General features: G+C 43.2%; 1 protein-coding gene across 1 annotated transcript in view; it reads right to left on the reverse strand.

Annotated features, from left to right (window-relative positions):
- LOC122925332 overlaps positions 1 to 20,416 on the reverse strand; it is a 135,653-nt gene that overhangs the window by 63,070 nt on the left and 52,167 nt on the right. The window contains exon 9 of the mRNA XM_044276721.1: positions 17,812 to 17,889. Coding sequence (XP_044132656.1) covers positions 17,812 to 17,889 — 78 coding nt within the window. The remainder of the gene's footprint in view (positions 1 to 17,811; positions 17,890 to 20,416) is intronic.

Raw genomic sequence — 20,416 nt, forward strand, 5'->3', positions numbered from 1 at the left:
CTGATTTTACAAACTTTGTCAACCCTTTAGGTGTTGCACAAGATTTAATGGAAAATAGAGATACAATTTCAAAATTTCACTTTTTTGGCAGATTTTCCATTTTAATATTTTTTTTCCAGTTACAAAGCAAGGGTTAACAGCCAAACAAAACTCATTATTTATGGCCCTGATTCTGTAGTTTACAGAAACACCCCATATGTGGTCGTAAATTGCTGTACGGGCACACAGTAGGGCGCAGAAGGAAAGGAATGCCATACGGTTTTTGGAAGGCAGATTTTGCTGGACAGTTTTTTTGACACCATGTCCCATTTGAAGCCCCCCTGATGCACCCCTAGAGTAGAAACTCCAAAAAAGTGACCCCATCTAAGAAACTACACCCCTCAAGGTATTCAAAACTGATTTTACAAACTTTGTCAACCCTTTAGGTGTTGCACAAGATTTAATGGAAAATAGAGATACAATTTCAAAATTTCACTTTTTTGGCAGATTTTCCATTTTTATATTTTTTTTCCAGTTACAAAGCAAGGGTTAACAGCCAAACAAAACTCATTATTTATGGCCCTGATTCTGTAGTTTACAGAAACACCCCATATGTGGTCGTAAACTGCTGTACGGGCACACGGCAGGGCACAGAAGGAAAGGAATGCCATACTGTTTTTGGAAGGCAGATTTTGCTGGACAGTTTTTTTGACACCATGTCCCATTTGAAGCCCCCCTGATGCACCCCTAGAGTAGAAACTCCAAAAAAGTGACCCCATTTTAGAAAGTACGGAATAGGGTGGCAGTATTGTTGGTACTAGTTTAGGGTACATATGATTTTTGGTTGCTCTATATTACACTTTTTGTGCGGCAAGGTAACAAGAAATAGCTTTTTTGGCACGTTTTTTTTTTTGTTATTTACAACATTCATCTGACAGGTTAGATCATGTGGTAATTTTATAGAGCAGGTTGTCACGGACGCGGCGATACCTAATATGTATACAATTTTTTTTATTTATGTAAGTTTTATACAATAACTTCATTTTTAAAACCAAAAAATTGTTTAGTGTCTCCATAGTCTAAGAGCCATAGTTTTTACAGTTTTTGGGCGATTATCTTGAGTAGGGTCTAATTTTTTGCGGGATGAGATGACGGTTTGATTGGCACTATTTTGGGGTGCATATGACTTTTTGATCGCTTGCTATTACACTTTTTGTGACGTAAGATGGCAAAAAATTGCTTTTTTTACACTTTTTTTTTCTTTTTTTTTTACGGTGCTCACCTGAGGGGTTAGGTCATGTGATAATTTTATAGAGCCGGTCGATACGGACGCGGCGATACCTAATATGTATACTTTATTTTTATTTATAAAAGTTTTACACAATTATTTTATTTTTGAAACAAAAAAAATCATGTTTTAGTGTTTCCATAGTCTAAGAGCCATAGTTTTTTCAGTTTTTGGGCGATTATCTTGAGTAGGGTCTCATTTTTTGCGGGATGAGATGACGGTTTTATTGGTACTATTTTGGCGTACATGCGACTTTTTGGATCACTTTTATTACCTTTTTTGGGAAGTAAGGTGGGCAAAATTTCAATTTTCTCATATTTTTTTTTTTTTATTTTTTTTTATGGCGTTCACCGTGCGGGGAAAGTAACATGACCGTTTTATAGATCAGGTCGTTACGGACGCGGCGATACCTAATATGTGTAGTGTATTTTTTTATTTTTATTTTTATTCAGTGATAAATGTTTTTTTATTTTATCTTAACTTTTTTCACTTTTTTTAAAAAAAATTGGACCCAGACCCACTTGGTTCTTGAAGATCCAGTGGGTCTGATGTCTGTATAATACAGTACAGAACCTATATAGGGTTCTGCACTGTATTTTACTTACACTGAACAGATCTATGCTTTCAGCACAGATCTGTTCAGCACCATGGACAGCAGGACGCCTGAGCAGGCGTCCTGTTGCCATGGGAACCTTCCCCGTCTGTCACAACTTCGCAGACGGGGAAGGGTGAGGACGGGGCTTCGGGGGGCTCTCTGGGGGCTCTCTCCCTCTCCCATCGGGGGGCTGCAAAGGCACAGCAGCCCCCCGATCGGAGAGGGAGGGAGCTCCTTGCGCTGTTAACCTTTTCCATACAGCGGTCCGTACGGACCGCTGCATGGAAAGGGTTAAACGGCTGACATTGCATCACCGATGTCAGCCGTTTATACCAGGGTGCCAGCAATGTGCTGGCACCCTGGTATAACCCACTAGACGCCAACGATTATGCAATGGGAGGCGGGCGGGGGATCGCGATCCCGCCTGCCGCACCGCCCGCCTCCCGCAACGCCCCCACTGCCTGCGACACCCCCCCTGCACCACCCGCCGCCATCAAATCATGCAGGGGTGCAGGGGGGGGTGCGCAATATTGATTTTAGGCACTCTGAAGTTTCTGATCCCCGCGGTCAGGGACCGCGGGGATCAGAAACTGCAAAAAGCGCAGCAAACCGCAGGTCTGAATTGACCTGCGGTTTGCTGCGATCGCCGACACGGGGGGGTCAAATGACCCCCCCCTGCATTGTTACGGGATGCCGGCTGAATGATTTCAGCCGGCGTCCCGTTCCGATTAACCCCCGCGGCGCCGGAATGCAGATTTTAAGTCAGGACGTACCGGTACGTCCTCGGTCCTTAAGGACTCGGGAAATAGGGCGTACCGGTACGTCCTCGGTCCTTAAGGGGCTAAATTTAACATAGATAAAACAGAACTCATCATCTTTCCCCCCATCTTGCTCAACCCCCCAACAGACCTATCTATCATGATCAATGGCTGCACACTCTCCCTGGTCAACCAAGTCCGCTGCCTCGGAGTGACCTTGGATTCTGCCCTCTCTTTCCGACCACACATCCAAGCCCGTTCCACCACCTGCCACCTCCAACCCAAAAACATCTCCCGCATCCATGCCTACCTCAACTTTGAGTCTGCGAAAATGCTTGTACATGCTCTCATCATCTCCCGCCTAGACTACTGCAACATTCTCCTCTGTGGCCTTCCATCTAGCACTCTCGCACCCCTCCAATCTATCCTCAACTCTGCTGCCCGACTAATCCACCTCTCACCCTGTTACTCCTCTGCCTCTCCCCTCTGCCAATCCCTTCACTGGCTCCCCATTGTCCAGCAAATTCAGTTGAAAATACTAACAAATACATACAAGGCTGTCCACAAGCAGTCCCCTCCATACATCTCTGAGCTACTTTCCCGATACATCCCCACACGTAATCTCTGATCCTCACAAGACCTCCTTCTCTCCTCTCCTCTTATCACCTCTTCCCACAATCGCCTCCAAGATTCCTATCGTGCATCCCCCATACTCTGGAACTCGCTACCCCAACATATCAGACTCTCACCTACAGTGGAATCCTTCAAAAGAAACCTGAAAACCCACCTCTTCAGACAAGCCTACAACCAGTGACCCTGCTGTCTCTGTACCGCCATGACTAGCTTCACCCTCTACTACTGTGACCTTTTCCCATACCATGTAGATTGTAAGCCTTCACGGGAAGGGCCCTCTCTCCTTCTGTACTAGTCTGTAACTCGTCTTGTTCACGCTTAGTGCAATTGTCTGTATTATGTGGGTATACCTCTTCTCATATGTAAGTGGAATGAATGGCGCTTTAATAATAAATAATAATATAAGGGTATACTTATTTTTGCAACCCTGTTTTACACTAAAGATGCCTACGTTCTTTATTTTACAGATATTAATGACATATCATTTTACATTGTTATTGTTACATTTAATAAATAATTATTTTGTCTCCATAAGTTAGGATCACTGTTTTCTTATTATTTGGATCCTTGGCACATGGTTACTAAGGTTTGAGGAAGACACATGTGGGCAGTTATGTGTAAATATCAAAATGCTGAGGAAATGAAGGATTCTAATTTTATTTGTTGAGGAAATGTGAAGAAACATGCACTATGCAAAGTCTGCAAGAACACTGGAAGCCGAATCTGAAACGAGCCGGCAGCAACTCTAAAAAACAGAGCAACAAGACACATACTGAACTATACAGTCTGTCAAATAATAAAGATAAAGCTACAAAGCTAGAAACGCATATATAGAAAAATGACTTTGCATAAGGTAAAGTCCTTGGGCCACTTTTCTATTTATATCACTGATATGCAGAAACGTATAGAACTGTCATTACCCCATATAATGGATCACATTAGCTTACTGCTCCTTTATTTTTGCAACCTTTTTTGTTCTCTAATAGAGATGGCCTTGCAGTTCGCCCAGTGGTTGTTTCGCGACTAACTTTGCTCGTTCGCGGTTAGCTGAACTGGCGAACATATGTCGATGTCCGCCGGAGCCATATTCTTTTACATTGTGAAGAACTTTGACCCATGACACATCCATCAGGTGGTACAGGACAGCCAATTGAGACGTTTCAGCACATGAACACCCCCTACCTTATAAATAAACCCAATCTGGCCGGCATTTTACATTCAGTCTTTTGCCAGTGTAGGGAGAGGTTGCTGTGTGGAGCAGGGACAGACTGTTAGGGACACAAATCGCTAGCTAATAGGGCCACAAAAGTCCTTTTAAGGACTGGCATAGGTGTGCTATTGATAGGTGTGATATACTGAGGGATGTAATATACTTATAATATACTTTCTAACATAGAAAGTATATTATAGTGCATTTGTATTGTGTAGCAGTTGTATGCGGTTCTGCTGTGATACTGCAGCTATACAGAGGGACAAGCGCTATTAGAACAAATAATTTCTACTGGTGTGATATACTGTATCAGTTGCCCCCCATAAAAACTGATTGAAGCAGGGGTGTTATAGTATGGAGATGGATGACTGAGACAGAGTTCGCATCCAACTAAGAACTTTTACTGTAAACAGGGTCTTGACAGCAATTTACATCCAGATATAAACAGTCTCTTATGAACATGGAGGTTGGATGTGGTAAATCCAGGTAACAGGCTGTATATGTGGCTATATCTCAGGCTACAGCAGGAGGTTGTGTACTCACAGGTCCTGAATCTGGTCCTGGTCTCAGTGATGGTGGTTTTAGGATCCTAATCTTGTACTTCAGTGTTGCTACAAATGGCCTTTCTGTACTTGTAATAATAAACGGTGAGGCTGCTGGAAGCTAATGAATCCTTCACCTTGGTACAAAGGTGCCTGAAGCCTAGTAAAATGGCTATTGTCCTCCCATGTCTTTATATACAGTAGAAAACTAGCTGAAGGACCCGGCTTCGCTCGGGTATATTTAATCTATTTCATTTAATGTGTGTGTGTCGTTAAAAGATATCAACACTATCCACTAGAACAGTGACATCTACAGCACCCCTCCCCCAAAACAGTGACCTCCACAGCCCCCCACCCCTTAACACTGACCCCCCCCCCCCCCACAGTGCCCCGTCCCTTAAAATTGGACGTCCACAGCAGCCCACCCCCTTAACTTTGACCTTTACGGCAGCCTTCCCCTTTAACAGTGACTTTCACAGCATACCACCCCCTTGACAGTGACCTCCACAGGGGCCTGTCCCCTTAACAGTGGCCTTTACTGGATCGGGGGGGTGTCCTTTTGAACAGCTCACTCTAAGACAGCAGCACTGTACTGTCTGAGTGTGATCTGCAGGGAGAAAGTCACCCTCCCTCCCACCCCTGCATCTGACAGAAGTTGATTTTTCGCAAAAAAAACACAAATGCAATCGCACTCTGCAAACCAGCACTCTGCCCTGCCTCTATGCTGGATGTTGAATGAGGCATTGGTGTACATTTTGGCCAAAGCGTAATAAGCCACTCACCACGTCAAGGTCGCTTCCATGAGTGGTCCCTAACACTAGTTCCTACCTGTTATGGGCCATGACAGCCACACAAAGTCCAGGGAGCGCAGGCACAGCATGCACGCCAAGCACACTCTGCTTTTAACCCCGTCCGGTGCCATTACAGCTTTCATCGGATCCAGGGATGCAAGTACCAACATGCATGCTGAGCCCACTATATACTTCTCCTGGAGCCAAATGGCTACTGGTAGGCGCTATGAAAGCAGACTCAGTTTTATACTGACTTTAAAACCAGCCTCCAGGGCAGACTAACTGGTCAGGTGTGCATGACTGCTTGGAGATCGCCACGCCTCCAATATATACTACAAAGAAGAAAATGTGGGGGGTTCAGTCAGCTTGATTTTTACCTTCATTTTTTTAAATCCCTGTCGGCTAAGGAGTTGAGGAGGCATGGACTAACCAGATATGGGCGCGGCTTAGCGGGACCTAGAAGTTGATTTTTAACTTCATTTTTTCAATCTCAGTCGGCTGAGGTGTAGGAGGGGGCGAGCCCTAACCAAATTGGGGTGGTGTCCTTTTGAACAGCTCACTCTAAGGCTCCATTCACAGGTCCGCAAAGGGGTCCACATCCGTTTCGCAATTTTGCGGAATGGGTGTGGACCCATTTATTCTCTCTGGGGACGGAATGGATGCGGACAGCACACAGTGTGCTGTCCGCATCCGCATTCGCGGAGCGCGGCCCCGATCTTTGGGTCCGCAGCTCCGCAAAAGATAGAACATGTCCTATTCTTGTCCGCAGCTGCGGACAAGAATAGGCATTTCTATAGGGGTACCGGGCGGGTGTGTTGCGGATCCACAATTTGCGGGTCCGCAACACACCACGGACGTGTGAAAGGAGCCTAAGGGTCCATTCACACGTCAGTAGAATGGGTCCGCATCCATTCCGCAATTATGCGGAACAGGTGCGGACGCCATTCATTCTCTATGGGGCCGAAAGAGATGCAGACAGCACACAGTGTGCTGTCCGCATCCGCATTTCCTGAGCATGGCCCCAATCTTCCGGTCTGCAGCTCCGGAAAAAAAAAGCATGTCCTATTCTTGTTCGCAATTACGGACAAGAATAGGCATTTCTATGGGGGTGCCGGTTGGGTGTATTGCGGATCCGCAATAAACTACGGACGCCTGAATTGAGCCTAAGTGTAGTGGACCCTAAGTGAGTGTGAGCTGCAGGAAGAAAGTCACCCTCCCTCCCACCCCTGCAGCTGACAGAAGTTGATTTTTACCTTCATTTTTTCAATCCCCGTCGGATCAGGGGCGTGGCTTAGCGGGACCTGGGGGCGGGGGTTTAAGTCTTTTGAGGGTGGACACATTGTGGCAGGGGGCGTGTCTAGGCTCCTTCCTGCAAGAGTGACGCCCCTATGGTAACCTTTACATATCAAATAAACTGGATTTTCAGAGGATAAAAACATCTATTCCTGGAACAAAGGCATATCTTGAAATAAGGTACTAAGTGCTATTAGGCCATGGCTTTACTTCAATAGCAATTATCCTGGTGACAGATTTCCTTAAAGCTGACCTACAGCAGTGAAGATAAATAGCTGGGTTGTTATGGAAACCTGGAGTAAAACTGTGTATGTGGAGGCTGGAGGACCTGCAAGCTTCTATTGGCTGATAAGGGTCATGTGACCAAGCTTCTATCGGCTAATGCATTTTTTTAATATACGGTATATCTCAGGAACGGTACGTCCTAGAGAGTTGAGACCTGCTCTAAAACCTTCCCGGACACCTGATGTACCTGTGTGCCAAATTTCGTGATTGTAAATGCGACGGTGCGGATTCCTTTAGCGGACATACACACATATAGACTCAGCTTTATATATTAGATAATCTTTCACTGGGCACCCCAAAAGGTGTACCGTAGAAACAAGGTCAATTTTTGGGCCTATTCCTTGTCCTAGGTCTGGGCTACTCTGGGCCGTGGAGCTCCAGAGAGCTGAGAGGAGGGGGTCCTCTCATTCCCCCAGCTCCTCACTACTCCTTCTACTACATCTCACCAACTCCTCTAACTAGGCCTGAACTGTAGTATATATACTGTGGTGCTATCCCCATCTAGTGGTGGAATATGTGTAATGCACCCAACAGCCTGTTAACAGGGATCTTTATACAAAAATGCAATCCAACATGATACAACATACATCATAACAAGATTTGCAGTGCCCACATATGCAAGGGGGACGCTGCAATCTGATAACCTTTATCTCTGAACTGCTAAAAAGTTATGAACACAGTAAGATAAGAATTGAGCTATAATGAGTGTTTATGAGCTATTAGGAGATTAGAGATAAGCTTCACATGAGCTGTCTTACGGGACACTGTGTAAACAGAGAGCCTGGTACTAGAAAATATCAACCATGTACAGAGAAAGGGGATGACAATTTTTAATAAAGACCAATTGAAAAAAATGTATTTTTTAGCTCAAAATTAGTACAATGCAATAATAAAAAAAATATGCTATATGAATGCAATAGAGTACAAGACTAAGGTTGGTGGACACAATGAACAAATCAGGGGCCCTGACTGTTTGGTCAAACATTACTGATGGCGTTACCTGTGGACATTAAAGGGAATCTGTCACCAGAATCATCACCATTACACTAAAACTATTGTCTTGTAGCACTTACTACCGCCTTTCCAGATGTGCTTTTCTTTCCTTGCTGCTTGGTTTCTATCTTTAAAAAAATCCACTTTATTCCAGTTCAACTAAGGCAGGGGTGTCAAACTCAAATTCATCGGGGGCCGCATCGGCAGTTTGGTCACCCTCAAAGGGCCGGTTGTATCTGTAGGACTATGTGTCCACTCTTTATTATCATAAATTATTGTCACTGCATTCAATTATTACAGTTTTTTGTAATAATGTAAGTAATAACTAGCTCTGAAAGCTTGACCCGCAAGCGCTGACTGGGGTCACATAGCATTATACTGATTTATGATGCTATGTAACCCTTACAGTTCTGGAATGTGTTGGATAACACTGACATAATGCTGTCAGTGTTATCCAACACATTCCAGAACTGTAAGGGTTACCGTATTTTTCGCCCTGTAAGACGCACCGGCCCATAAGACGCACCTAGGTTTTTGAGGAGGAAAATAAGAAAAAAAATATTTTGAACAAAAAGGTGTGCTTTTGGTGGGTTTTGAACTAATTGTGGTCTGTGGGTGGCACTGTTATGGGGATCTGTGGATGGCACTGTTATGGGGGATCTGTGGGTGACACTTATGGGGGATCTGTGGGTGACACTTATGGGGGATCTGTGGGTGACGCACTGTTATGGGGATCTGTGGGTGACACTTATGGGGGATCTGTGGGTGACACTTATGGGGGATCTGTGGGTGGCTCTTATGGGGGATCTGTGTATGACAGTTATGGGGGGGATCTGTGGATGACACATATATAGCATCTTATGCTATGTGTCATCCACAGATCCCCTCCATAAGTGTCCCTGTAGTGAATGACCCTCAATACACGGGCTAGGGGCCGGCATCTGCTTTTATAATGACAGCGGGGCCCGTGCAGTGACTGTATTCTACTACACGGGCCGCCCCGCTCACTGTATAATCCTATGTCTAATAGTTAATTGTATGTAATCGCATAATCAGCGCTGTGTATTACGGTACTTACAACTACAAGCGCTCGCCGCTCGGTAGGCAGAGAGGAGGCAGGCCGGGAGGACAGGCGCTGGCAGCGTGAGACATACGTCATGCGCCCACGCCGCCTGCTTCATTCCTAAAGTAGGCGGCTCAGGCGTGTGACGTATGACTCACACTGCCAGCGCCCATCCTCCCAGCCTGCCTCCTCCCTCCTCTCGGCGAGCGCTTGTAGTTGTAAGTACCGGTAATACACAGCACTCCTTATGCGATTTATTATCACTTCCTGCAGGGGCCGCCTGCAGGAAGTGATAATAAAAGGTGAAGGCTGGCGGGCGGCGGCTACGCGGGCCACATGACGAGGTCTGGCGGGCCGGATTCGGCCCGCAGGCCTTGTGTTTGACACCCGTGAACTAAGGGAATCAGCCTCAAACGTTTCACTGCGCATGCGCCTAATCCAGTGACGGTTTCATCCTCTGCTGGAAGAGCGCGGCGAGATTTGTCAGTGACACTGAAGGCAAGGGTGGGCAGGGTTCTCTGCTGTTAGTGATATAGTGTGTGTGTGTGGGGGGGACAACGGCGCTGCTGGGGGCGTAGAGTATGAGCCGAGGAGAAGCGTGCTTGGGCTCGGCTGGAGGGCGCCCTGGGCACTCAATGGGGGTGTTCCTGGGCGCCTTTGAACAAAAATAACGCCCCTCTGGGCACCTTACTGTCTCATTTTCATAAGAAATAAAGTGGATTTTTTTCAAGATAGAAACCAAGCAGCAAGGAAAGAAAAGCACATCTGGAAAGGCGGTAGTAAGTGCTACAAGGCAATAGTTTTAGTTTAATGGTGATGATTCTGGTGACAGATTCCCTTTAAGCAAAAGGTATATGTCGATGTTAGGTCATTTGAATAAAAGGATGGCTGCTTGCTGTAACCTTCTGTTCATTAGCCATTGTTCTTCAAGCATCCGAGACTGGTCCTTCTCATCCATGCAAAGAAAAGTAAATCCAGATCCTACAAAGTCAGGCTGCTTTCACACTAGCGTTCGCTGGTCCGCTCGTGAGCTCCGTTTGAAGGAGCTCACGAGCGGACCCGAACGCAGCCGTCCAGCCCTGATGCAGTCTGAATGGAGGCGGATCCGCTCAGACTGCATCAGTCTGGCGGCGTTCAGCCTCCGCTCCGCTCGCCTCCGCACGGACAGGCGGACAGCTGAACGCTGCTTGCAGCGTTCGGGTGTCCGCCTGGCCGTGCGGAGGCGTGCGGATCCGTCCAGACTTTCAATGTAAGTCAATGGGGACGGATCCGTTTGAAGATGCCACAATGTGGCTCAATCTTCAAGCGGATCCGTCCCCCATTGACTTTACATTGAAAGTCTGGACGGATCCGTACTAGGCTATTTTCACACTTAGCTGTTCTATGCTAAAAATAATGCAGACGGATCCGTTCTGAACGGAGCCTCCGTCTGCATTATTATGAGCGGATCCGTTCAGAACGGATCCGCCCGAACGCTAGTGTGAAAGTAGCCTTAGGTTGTCTAAAACCAGTGGCTTTATTTCCCTTAGGTCAGTTATTTCAAAAAGTTCTCAACAGAATTTCCATTAGGCCTCATGTACACGACCGTCGCTGTATTTCAGTTCAAAAACCACATCCACAACATATGAATACCTTCCTTGTGCACTCACGCTGACAACGAGGACGAAAAATATAGTCTTGTGCAAGAGACCTTAAAAAGATGTGGCATGCCAACATCAGCCTGGCCATGGGTTAGGACTTCACAGCTTTTTCTGGGGGCAAGCAATCACATCTAGCAGCCAGTTTGGTTTGCTTTTTTATTTTGAGTGTAGTAGTATTTTGTGTTTAATTTTTGTATTTTGAGTGTGTAGGGTTTTTGATCACTTTTAATTACTTTTTTGGGAGGTGAAGGGAATAGGCCATTATGTCACTGACCATACAGGATAAATATTTTTATATTTTAAAAGTACAGGCATTTTGGGATGCAGCAATGCTAATGATGTTCTTTTTTTTTTTTTATACGGAGAAAGATAGGTGATTTGAATTTTTTTTAACTTTTTCTTCACTTATTTTAACTTTCCCTAGGGCACTTTAATATGCGATCGTCTGATCACTTCAACCAAAGACTGCACTGATTAAAAATTGCAGCCTACGGAACCTTCACTGTGTTACTATGGAGCCCTGCTATAGGCTGTGTCCATAGGAATTTCGCTCTAGAAGGCCTCGAAGCCTTCAGAAGGCCTGAGACTGCTAAAGCAACCGAATGGTTCCCTCAATCTTTCAGAGCTCAGATGCTGTGGTCACAATTGACCACAGAATCTGAGGGATTAAATGTCTCTGATCAGCATTATCGCCGATCACAGACAATGCCTTCAGGTGTCTGCTGTATCAAACAGCAGGCATCCAGCGACTATGACACCCGTACTCGTCTTCCACTATACATGTACATCGAAGGTTGGGAAAAGAGTTAAAAGGTTACACAGGATTAGAAAAACATGCCTATTTACTTCAAAAATAGCCCCATACTTGTTTATGGATTTGTGGTGTGCTGGTATTGCAGTTCAGTTCATGGAAGGTAATGGGACCAAACTGCAATACCCAGGGTTGTACACAGATCTCATAGGGCCCCATAAAAAATGTCAGTATGGTCCCTCTTGCCCCACCCAGATTTCCAGTATGGAAGCATCAAACACTCCTAGGTAGAGATGAGCAAATTAATTTGTCTCATCAACAAAAGTTCTTCACCTCTGTGGGGTTGTCCCCACTGCTGAAGAAGCTCCCCCTGCTGCTTGATTGACATGGATGGACATCTCACCTGGCCACACCAATGTTGTTCCCGCACCGCTGCTCTGAGTAGTGGTGCAAGCGCAGAGACTCTACTTCTGCTTCCATAGCACCGACTGTACATGTGCTGCTACACTTCCAGGTAGTGGTGTATGAACAGTCACTACATTGACAAATCTCCAGCTTCCCTTTACACAGTATATTATAAAACTGTCTGCCTGCAGCCACCACTAGATGGAGCTCAGTGCATAGAAATGCTTGCAGTTACCATTTATTTTAATGGTAGTTGTGAATACTGTATTTACACTGAGCTCCCCCTACTGGCGCCTTTTGGACAATGCAGTGAATCTGTGTTGGGGACAGGAGAAACATTTCAGCCCTAGGTTCCCCTTGTGGTCTGCCTCTGTGGTAGGTACAGCACTGGCAACACCACACACAGCCTGTGGACAGCTTTGGTTTTTAGTGTAATATTCGTCATTCACAGTCACAATGATGGAGGTCCAACAAGCCATTCACTCAATTGTAATATTAAGTGGAACATGAAGACTTGTCTGAACTATACAATTAGGGTGGATTTACATGGCCCCAAGGGGGGCCAGAACGAGCAACGATCCAAGATAAAAAAAAAACAGCAATCAGTGCTCTTTTAAAGAGCCTTCATACTGACTGAGCATTTTTCTGCTTGCATAAAAGATCAGATTGGGCTGATCATTGATCTACTTATACTGGGCAGTGCTCAATGAGTTAAAGGGTCTTTAAAGACAGGTAATGAACTAGACTAAATTACAGATACTGACGCTGTTCCCTCATCCACTACTTCAGATTCAGCTCGATAAAGGTCTGTATTGAGACCAAAACATTGCAGCTTAATTGAATCTGATAGCACAGCTACCTACGTGATCAATGTTTTATGGACTATCAGTCACAACCAATAACAACATAAGAAGATGACAGACATAAATAAATATATTGGAACGACAGGCACTCACCATCCACAACCACCCAGAGATGTCTTAAAAGGTTAATGTTTATTGCCTTGACAAATAAAAAATTCTACGAACTACGTGATGGATAGACCGCGCTGAGTATACAGTGTCAAATAATAAATGTCATAATATGTAGCACATTAAATGATGTCCCCTACTATGTCCACCGTTATTAATTAAAATAATGACCGGAGTCAGTACACATTAAACATTCTAGTAGGTGATCCACTTATATAGATGATTTGCAAAAGATGGTCACTTGCCTATAACGGGCTGACTCACGGAGTCCTTCCTGATCTTCCTGGTACTCGTACTGGGGGATGACTGTGGTAGCTCTATCTTCAGGTTTCCTCTGCAAGCGTGCGCGGTCCCGGCCGGTGACTCGTGCGCGTGAGGGAAACCCTAGCTGGTGATCCACGAGGACGTTACTTCCATGTGACGTCACACTAGGGATGGATGCCTTCTCAGACCAAAAAACCACCAACGCGTTTCGAAATTAACGAATTTCTTCCTCAGGGATGGTTGTCGGTTGTTCTCGCTGCAATTAAATAGGCGTCCGTCTCCATGGTCACCCGTTAACTAGTCACTCTCCAAGTTACAGATTACCAGCGTGTACTATGTCCTCTGTTTTTACCATTAGGATGGATTATAAGATTCTATTGACCAATTTTGTACATGTAGAGCAAAAATAAATATTTTATAATACATGATATAGTGCACTATATTATGAATGGAAATGCATATGAAAAAATTATGAATTATATTATCCTGATAGTTGTCATATTGGATTATTATATGCATTTCATGTGATTTTTTAAATGTGATTTTTTAATCGTGGATTCTAGGGGAAAGCAAATAGTTCAATTTCTTGATTCAGTCCCACTGGTGCAAGGGTCTTCAAATTAAAAATCCACTTAGTTTCATTCCTGGACATTGCTCTAATGTAGTCTCCACCTCTTTGGTCCGGTCTAATGTGTTCTAACGCTCCGAACGTAGATCCCCTAAAAATCCCTCCATGTTTTTCCGCAAAATGTCAAGACAATGGATGACCGTCAAATCTTTTCTTTATATTGGCCATATGTTCTTTTGTCCTGGTTTGTAAAGTTCTTTTTGTTCTGCCTACAAGGACACTTGATGAAATAGATCACCCCACTGGTATGGCAAGTGAGATGACCCTCTATCCCAAAAGTCCTCTGCGCACCCTCTATAGTTTTTATTGGTTTAATCCGCCTTGTTGTATGACAGGCTTTACAAATTTTACAGGGAAAGAAACCAGAGTTGATATTATGTATTATTGTTTTGGTGTTCTCAGTATTAGATGTTGTTTGTGTATTATTCTGTTTTATTGTTGTTGTTTTGACAGACGGGGCTATTATATTCCCCAAGTTTTTGGCCTTCTTAGGCTACTTTCACACTAGACTGATGCATTCTGAGCGGATCCGCGTCCACTCAGAATGCATTAGGTCTGGACGGAAGCGTTCGGGTCCGCTTGTGAGCCCCTTCAAACGGAGCTCACAAGCGGACAGCCGAACGCTAGTGTGAAAGTAGCCTTAAATACAAAGCATGGGTATTTAGATATTTTTTCCCCTATTACTTTGTCTTGTTTGAGGGTGTCCCAATGGCGTTTGACAATTCTTTTGAAAGCATTCTCTTTTTCGCTATATTGTGCTATAATTGGGATTTTAAAGATGGAGTCATTTTCATTCTCTGGTTGGTCTTTTTTGTCGTCCTTTTTATGTATAAGAGTCTTCCTGTCAATTAGTGCTATTTCTGATTTTATTTTCTCCAATTCGCTAGTCTTGTATCCCTTTTCTTCAAATTTATCTTGTAATATCTTAGCCTCCTTCTCAAGCTGGTCTAACAATGTACAATTGTGTCTCAATCTAATGAATTGACTCCGTGGCACGTTGGTTAGCCAGGTTGGCAAATGGCAGCTCTCCAATGAGATATACTGTAACTATTACTATCAGTAGGCTTAGAGTAGGTTTGGGTAAGTATTAAATCATTCTGGATAGTAATAGTTAGATCTAAAAAGTGTATCCGATCTGTACTGAAGGTTGAGGTAAATTGTAAATAAAAATTGTTTTTATTAATTTCTAGTAAAAAAATTTGGAGTGTGTCTTGCCCACCTTTCAGATAAAAATAATATCGTCGATAAAACTATGCCAGAGCCCTTTGTAAATTAAAAATTCTGTTAAAATAAACATAATATGAACACATAAAAGATGCTAAAATGATGATAGTACTTTCCCAAACCAGTCACATACAATGTTGTGTGTGGCGCATGGACAGGGGACACCAGCCAACAGGACCAGGTGGATGGCTACCATCCATGCAACGACACCATCCCATGTAAGTATCCACCTACGCAGTATAAACAGCAAATTGGGTTTGGAGTGGTTCACACTTCCTCAATATGCCCTCCTAAGTGAGAGGTTGCTAATATTCAAAGGATATGGAAATCTTTCTCCACATTGTCACATGCAATAAAAAGTTAAACAAAAAAAAGAAAAATAGCACCGATAATCCTTTTTGATCCTCCTGGACTATGACAGACATTTGGAGTGTACCAGTATATCCCCTGGGATTACGGTATTCCACAAGACACCCACTAGAGTTAGTTATACTTTATGTCCACTTAATAGTTCATGGTTAGTCAGACTTTTTAGATCCAAATGAAAAGGTTAACTAAGTACCGTGTATAGGTCCGTGTGATACAATCTACACACATCAATGTACATTCGTATACTGAGTAGCCGTTTTCATTTAAACACTGTAGCAATGTAGATATAACTTTGTTAGCAGGATTAGTGTCTGCCGCTACACTGTGGCGTCCCACGTGGCGGTTAATAATAGAGTAAGTTTTACCTCTTTCCTGCCCGAAGCATGAGGCACGCTACCTTGTCTCCCGGCTGTGTCACTCCTGGAGGTCCGTGTTCGGTATACGACGTGGCTTGTTGGTTCAGTGTCTGGTGTCTCACATGAGCCGGCACTCCACTCCTACCCCCATAGCTTATGAATAGAGAGATGGAAAAATGGCTGCAAGTTCCACACAGCGCTGATCCTTTAGCTTGTCAAATTGTAGCTACAAATCTTTATCCATGGATATTCCGAGTGGGTCTTCAGATGTGCAGGTATCATAAACACCAGACGCGTTTCCGAGTGTTAACTCACTCCTTCATCAGTGGTTACCTGCTACGCCATGTCCTGCCCACTTTTATAGTCAACTGCTAGTTCACCTGGGATAATGATCCCTTCAAAAATCCGTACTGGACCCATACCTGTCTCCTGTGCATTTTATTATTGTTGGTCATGCCTTAATCTATCATGTTTATGACCTGACCACATAATTACTTATAGGTAATACAGAACGCAATCTTCTGCAACCTCTCACAAAAAAAACGCAATAGCGGCTCCAAAAGCGTTTTTGATGCGTTTTTTCCACCTTTATGTGTTTCCCACTATATCATTACTGTTCATTATATGATTTGATAACCAAATAGTCTTTTCATCAAAAATAGTTAGAACACAGCATGTTTCAGAAGGTGCGGCCCACTAGCCCTACTGGACCCATATCTGTCTTCTGCACTTCCTATAATTGTTGTATATAATGCCCTCACAAACTCACCAATTTATGTGTTAGTTGTACCCAATATAGTACGAACAATAGGTACAAAATGGTTTAGAATAATTATTGGTGATATGAATGAAGGTTTGGATATTTCTGAAATATAGAATAGTAAAACGCCACCTTTGACTTACTGCACATTGCCTTAGTAATCAGCAATTGTAAAATACAGTGCATTGAATAAGTATTCATACCCCTTGAACTTTTTCACACTTTTTTCTCGTTACACCCACAAACTTAAATGTATTACATTGGCATTTTATGTGATAGACCAAAACAAATGTCGCAGATTGCGGCGCAATAAACCATTGCACCGCAATCTGCGGACAGATATACGCCAGGAAACTGGTGTATATCAGTTGGTAAATGACTCCCTTGTTCCCAAAGAGGTTGCCCACTCACTCCTGATTGCCATCCCATTGATTGAAAATACCTGACTCTAATTTCACCCTTAAATTATCTGCAAATCCTAAAGGTTCACAAACTTTTACCACTTACATATTGTATTATTTTCTTCAATAAATAAATACATTTTTTTTACTCATTTGTCTGATTTGGTTGTCTTTCTCTACTTTTAGGACTTGTGTGAAAATCTGATGTAGTTACCGGTTAAATATATGCAGAAAGACAGAAATTTCAGGCGGGTTCACAAACGTTTAAGCACCGCTGTATACAACTTATAATAGGGAAAGGGAAGGTGGCAAATAACAAATAACATTGGTGACAGACAGTATTACAGTATTTGTTGTATATAGATAGAATGACAAAAAAAAAAAAGAAGTCCAGAGGAGTGCACAGGACTATGTGAGAGCATTCTACCTTCAGCTTGTTTATCTTTTATCTTTTACACTACCCTGGAGAGAATGGGGTTTGATTGACTGTTAGAAATAAGGCTCAAAAAGGGACAAAAGGAGACCATTTAGATATATGTTGCTCAAAATCTTCTTATAAGAACATTGTCAAAATACAGTATGCAACAGATATTTTATAATTTCTGTTCTGACCTGTAACTTCTTTGAAGACAGCAGTGAACAAGAAGCTCTAATTTCTCAGAAGGCCATGATGAAAACAATGACAAACCCCTAAAAGGGAAAAAAGAAACATAATTACAAAATGTATTTAAAATCATGTAAAATAAAACTGAACAATTCACACAGCAAATAACAATTTTGATCATCTATATGGGTCTGCCTGTACTAGCAAACAATGGATGATCACTCATATCATGTGCTTTGGTTATTCGCATATTATTAAAAGAATCATCCCATGAAAAGTGTTACTATGCAATTAATATTTTTCTATTTTTATGTACATTTTCCTCTCTGGTAGCACCCCCTGCTGTCTATCCTTCTGTTCTACCGTCTCCTGCATTCAATGCTAGACTAACATGTCATTAACATAACAGTACCTCCCTGCTCCCTCTCTTTAGTGCTGGTATAGAGATCTCATAGTGAAGCAGGTGAAGTGGTCCACACACTTTTCCTTCATTAATCCCTAAATTCATAGACATTAGTGTTAAGGGAAGCATTCAAAGCAGAATTTGGTCCAAAGTTGAGGAAAACTTTGATTATAATTTCCTAGCGCTTTGTGATAACGATTCAGTTTTTCCTGAAATGCATGTGTTACAAAGTGAAATTAAGAATGCCAGGAGCGCGAGATCACCCTCATCCCGTGCAGTGTCCGCCATTGTCCTGTGAGCTGAGCATAGGGAGAGACGTGGCAAGCGCTCATGTGCTAGGGACACTGTTACTAAAAATGATTAATAGAAGAATATTGGAGAGGAAGAGTGCAGGGAGACTACAGGGAGAATGCAGGGAGAGTGCAGGGAGACTACAGGGAGAATGCAGGGAGAGTGCAGGGAGACTGCAGGGAGAATGCAGGGTGAGTACAGGGAGAGTGCAGGGAGACTACAGGGAGAATGCAGGGAGAGTGCAGAGAGAGTGCAGGGAGACTTATTCTGCGTCAGTTTTATTTATTTATTCCTACATTTCCTTATTTCTACATCAGCCATAAACTAAGATATGTAATTCAATACCAATAAGATGGAAGCCTTTATTATTCCACTGCCAGCGTGCCAACCAATACCATCCAGTCTGCACCCCTTAGGGGGGCCAGGTCTTAATGATGACCATCCTCATCTTTTGCTGGCTTTACTTCTTCCAAATCATCCTTTAAAGTCTCCATGTCCTAGAAAAGTCAGCAAGAGGAAGAGAGAGGAGGAGCTGGATGTTCCTGATGACATATTCTCATTGATATTAGATGATGGAAAATATGGAAAAACAGATGGCAGAAGAAGGGCTCCCACCTGTAGGGTAGGAGAGCGCTGAGGTTGGAGCAGTGGGTATGCCAGAGCTGATTAATATTCTGTGTTTACTGTCAAATAAGCTGCAGGAGACTGCAGGCCAGAACAGCAATAATATGCATATTGTCCCTCCAACCTAACCAGCCAAACCCCATACCAGCAATAACCTCTGTTTAAAGGTGCTGCGCTGCCATTAATAATGAAGGACTATAAAGTGCAGTTTCCATTATATATGATAGGCAGCTGCAGGCTAATTGGCCGCGCGGTTCTTCACTGCAGGATGGCTACAACTCGCCTGCAGCACGGCCACTCTGTGTGGCCATCCCCTATGGCAGAGTGGCCTGGGTATACCTGATTTATAGCAATTTGTGACAAATTAATTTGAAACGAATCTAATTTCTTGGCTAACTTCGGAGAAGTTGCCGAATCGAATTTTTCAAAACTTCACTATTTCTAATAGAAATATATAGTTATATCTCTCTAGACAGTGGAGAAGGAAACTGTGGGGCATTACATACCATATGGATCTCTAGGGCTATTTGTGAGAGACTATTTTCTATGCAGTGAAAAAAAGGGTTAAAATGAAATTAATTGCAATGCATTAATGCATGCTGAGAGATGCAGGCACTTGAAGAGTTGCTTCCCACCCACAGAAAGGAAAGAAGTCATCCAAATATGTAAGTAAAATCCAATTTCAAATTTGTGGGTTAACCCCTTTAAAATAGAATACATAGCTGCTATTACTAATTCAGCAAATTTCCAATATTGTTATCAATCATAAAAGACTATATAAAATAAAAATGTCACCTGGGGGGAAGGGGGGGGCGAGGTAGGTAGAAGTAAGAAGTAAAGTAGGACATTCTTGCAGAACTCCTTTTGCTAGTTCTTTGAATATCGAACATGTAAGAGGTTAAAACAACCTCAGATACCTAGAGTCTCACTTCAGTTTTCACAGAACACCTTCCATTCCAAGAACCTCTATAAATACTGCATTTCCTGACAAGATGTGTACAAATAAAACTTACTATTAAATTATAAAAGCTCATTGTGTACACTGTGGGTAATCCAGTATGGAGAAAATATTATTACAAATGCATATTGCAGTGCTCGGATGGAAGAGCTGAAGCCCTTGTTAGCAAAATACACTTAAAATCAAATTTGTCTCGAAAAATTCTCTCAAGCATAAAATAACACACATATAGGAAAAAATTGTATTACAGGTATGGATTTTATGTGGAATAAACTATATTATTGCTGTCACCTCTGTCATTAGTCAGTCTCTAATGATATCATCAAGCGGCTGCTGG

The sequence above is a fragment of the Bufo gargarizans genome, chromosome 1 (assembly GCF_014858855.1).
Source record: "Bufo gargarizans isolate SCDJY-AF-19 chromosome 1, ASM1485885v1, whole genome shotgun sequence".
In the NCBI taxonomy this organism is placed as follows: domain Eukaryota; kingdom Metazoa; phylum Chordata; class Amphibia; order Anura; family Bufonidae; genus Bufo; species Bufo gargarizans.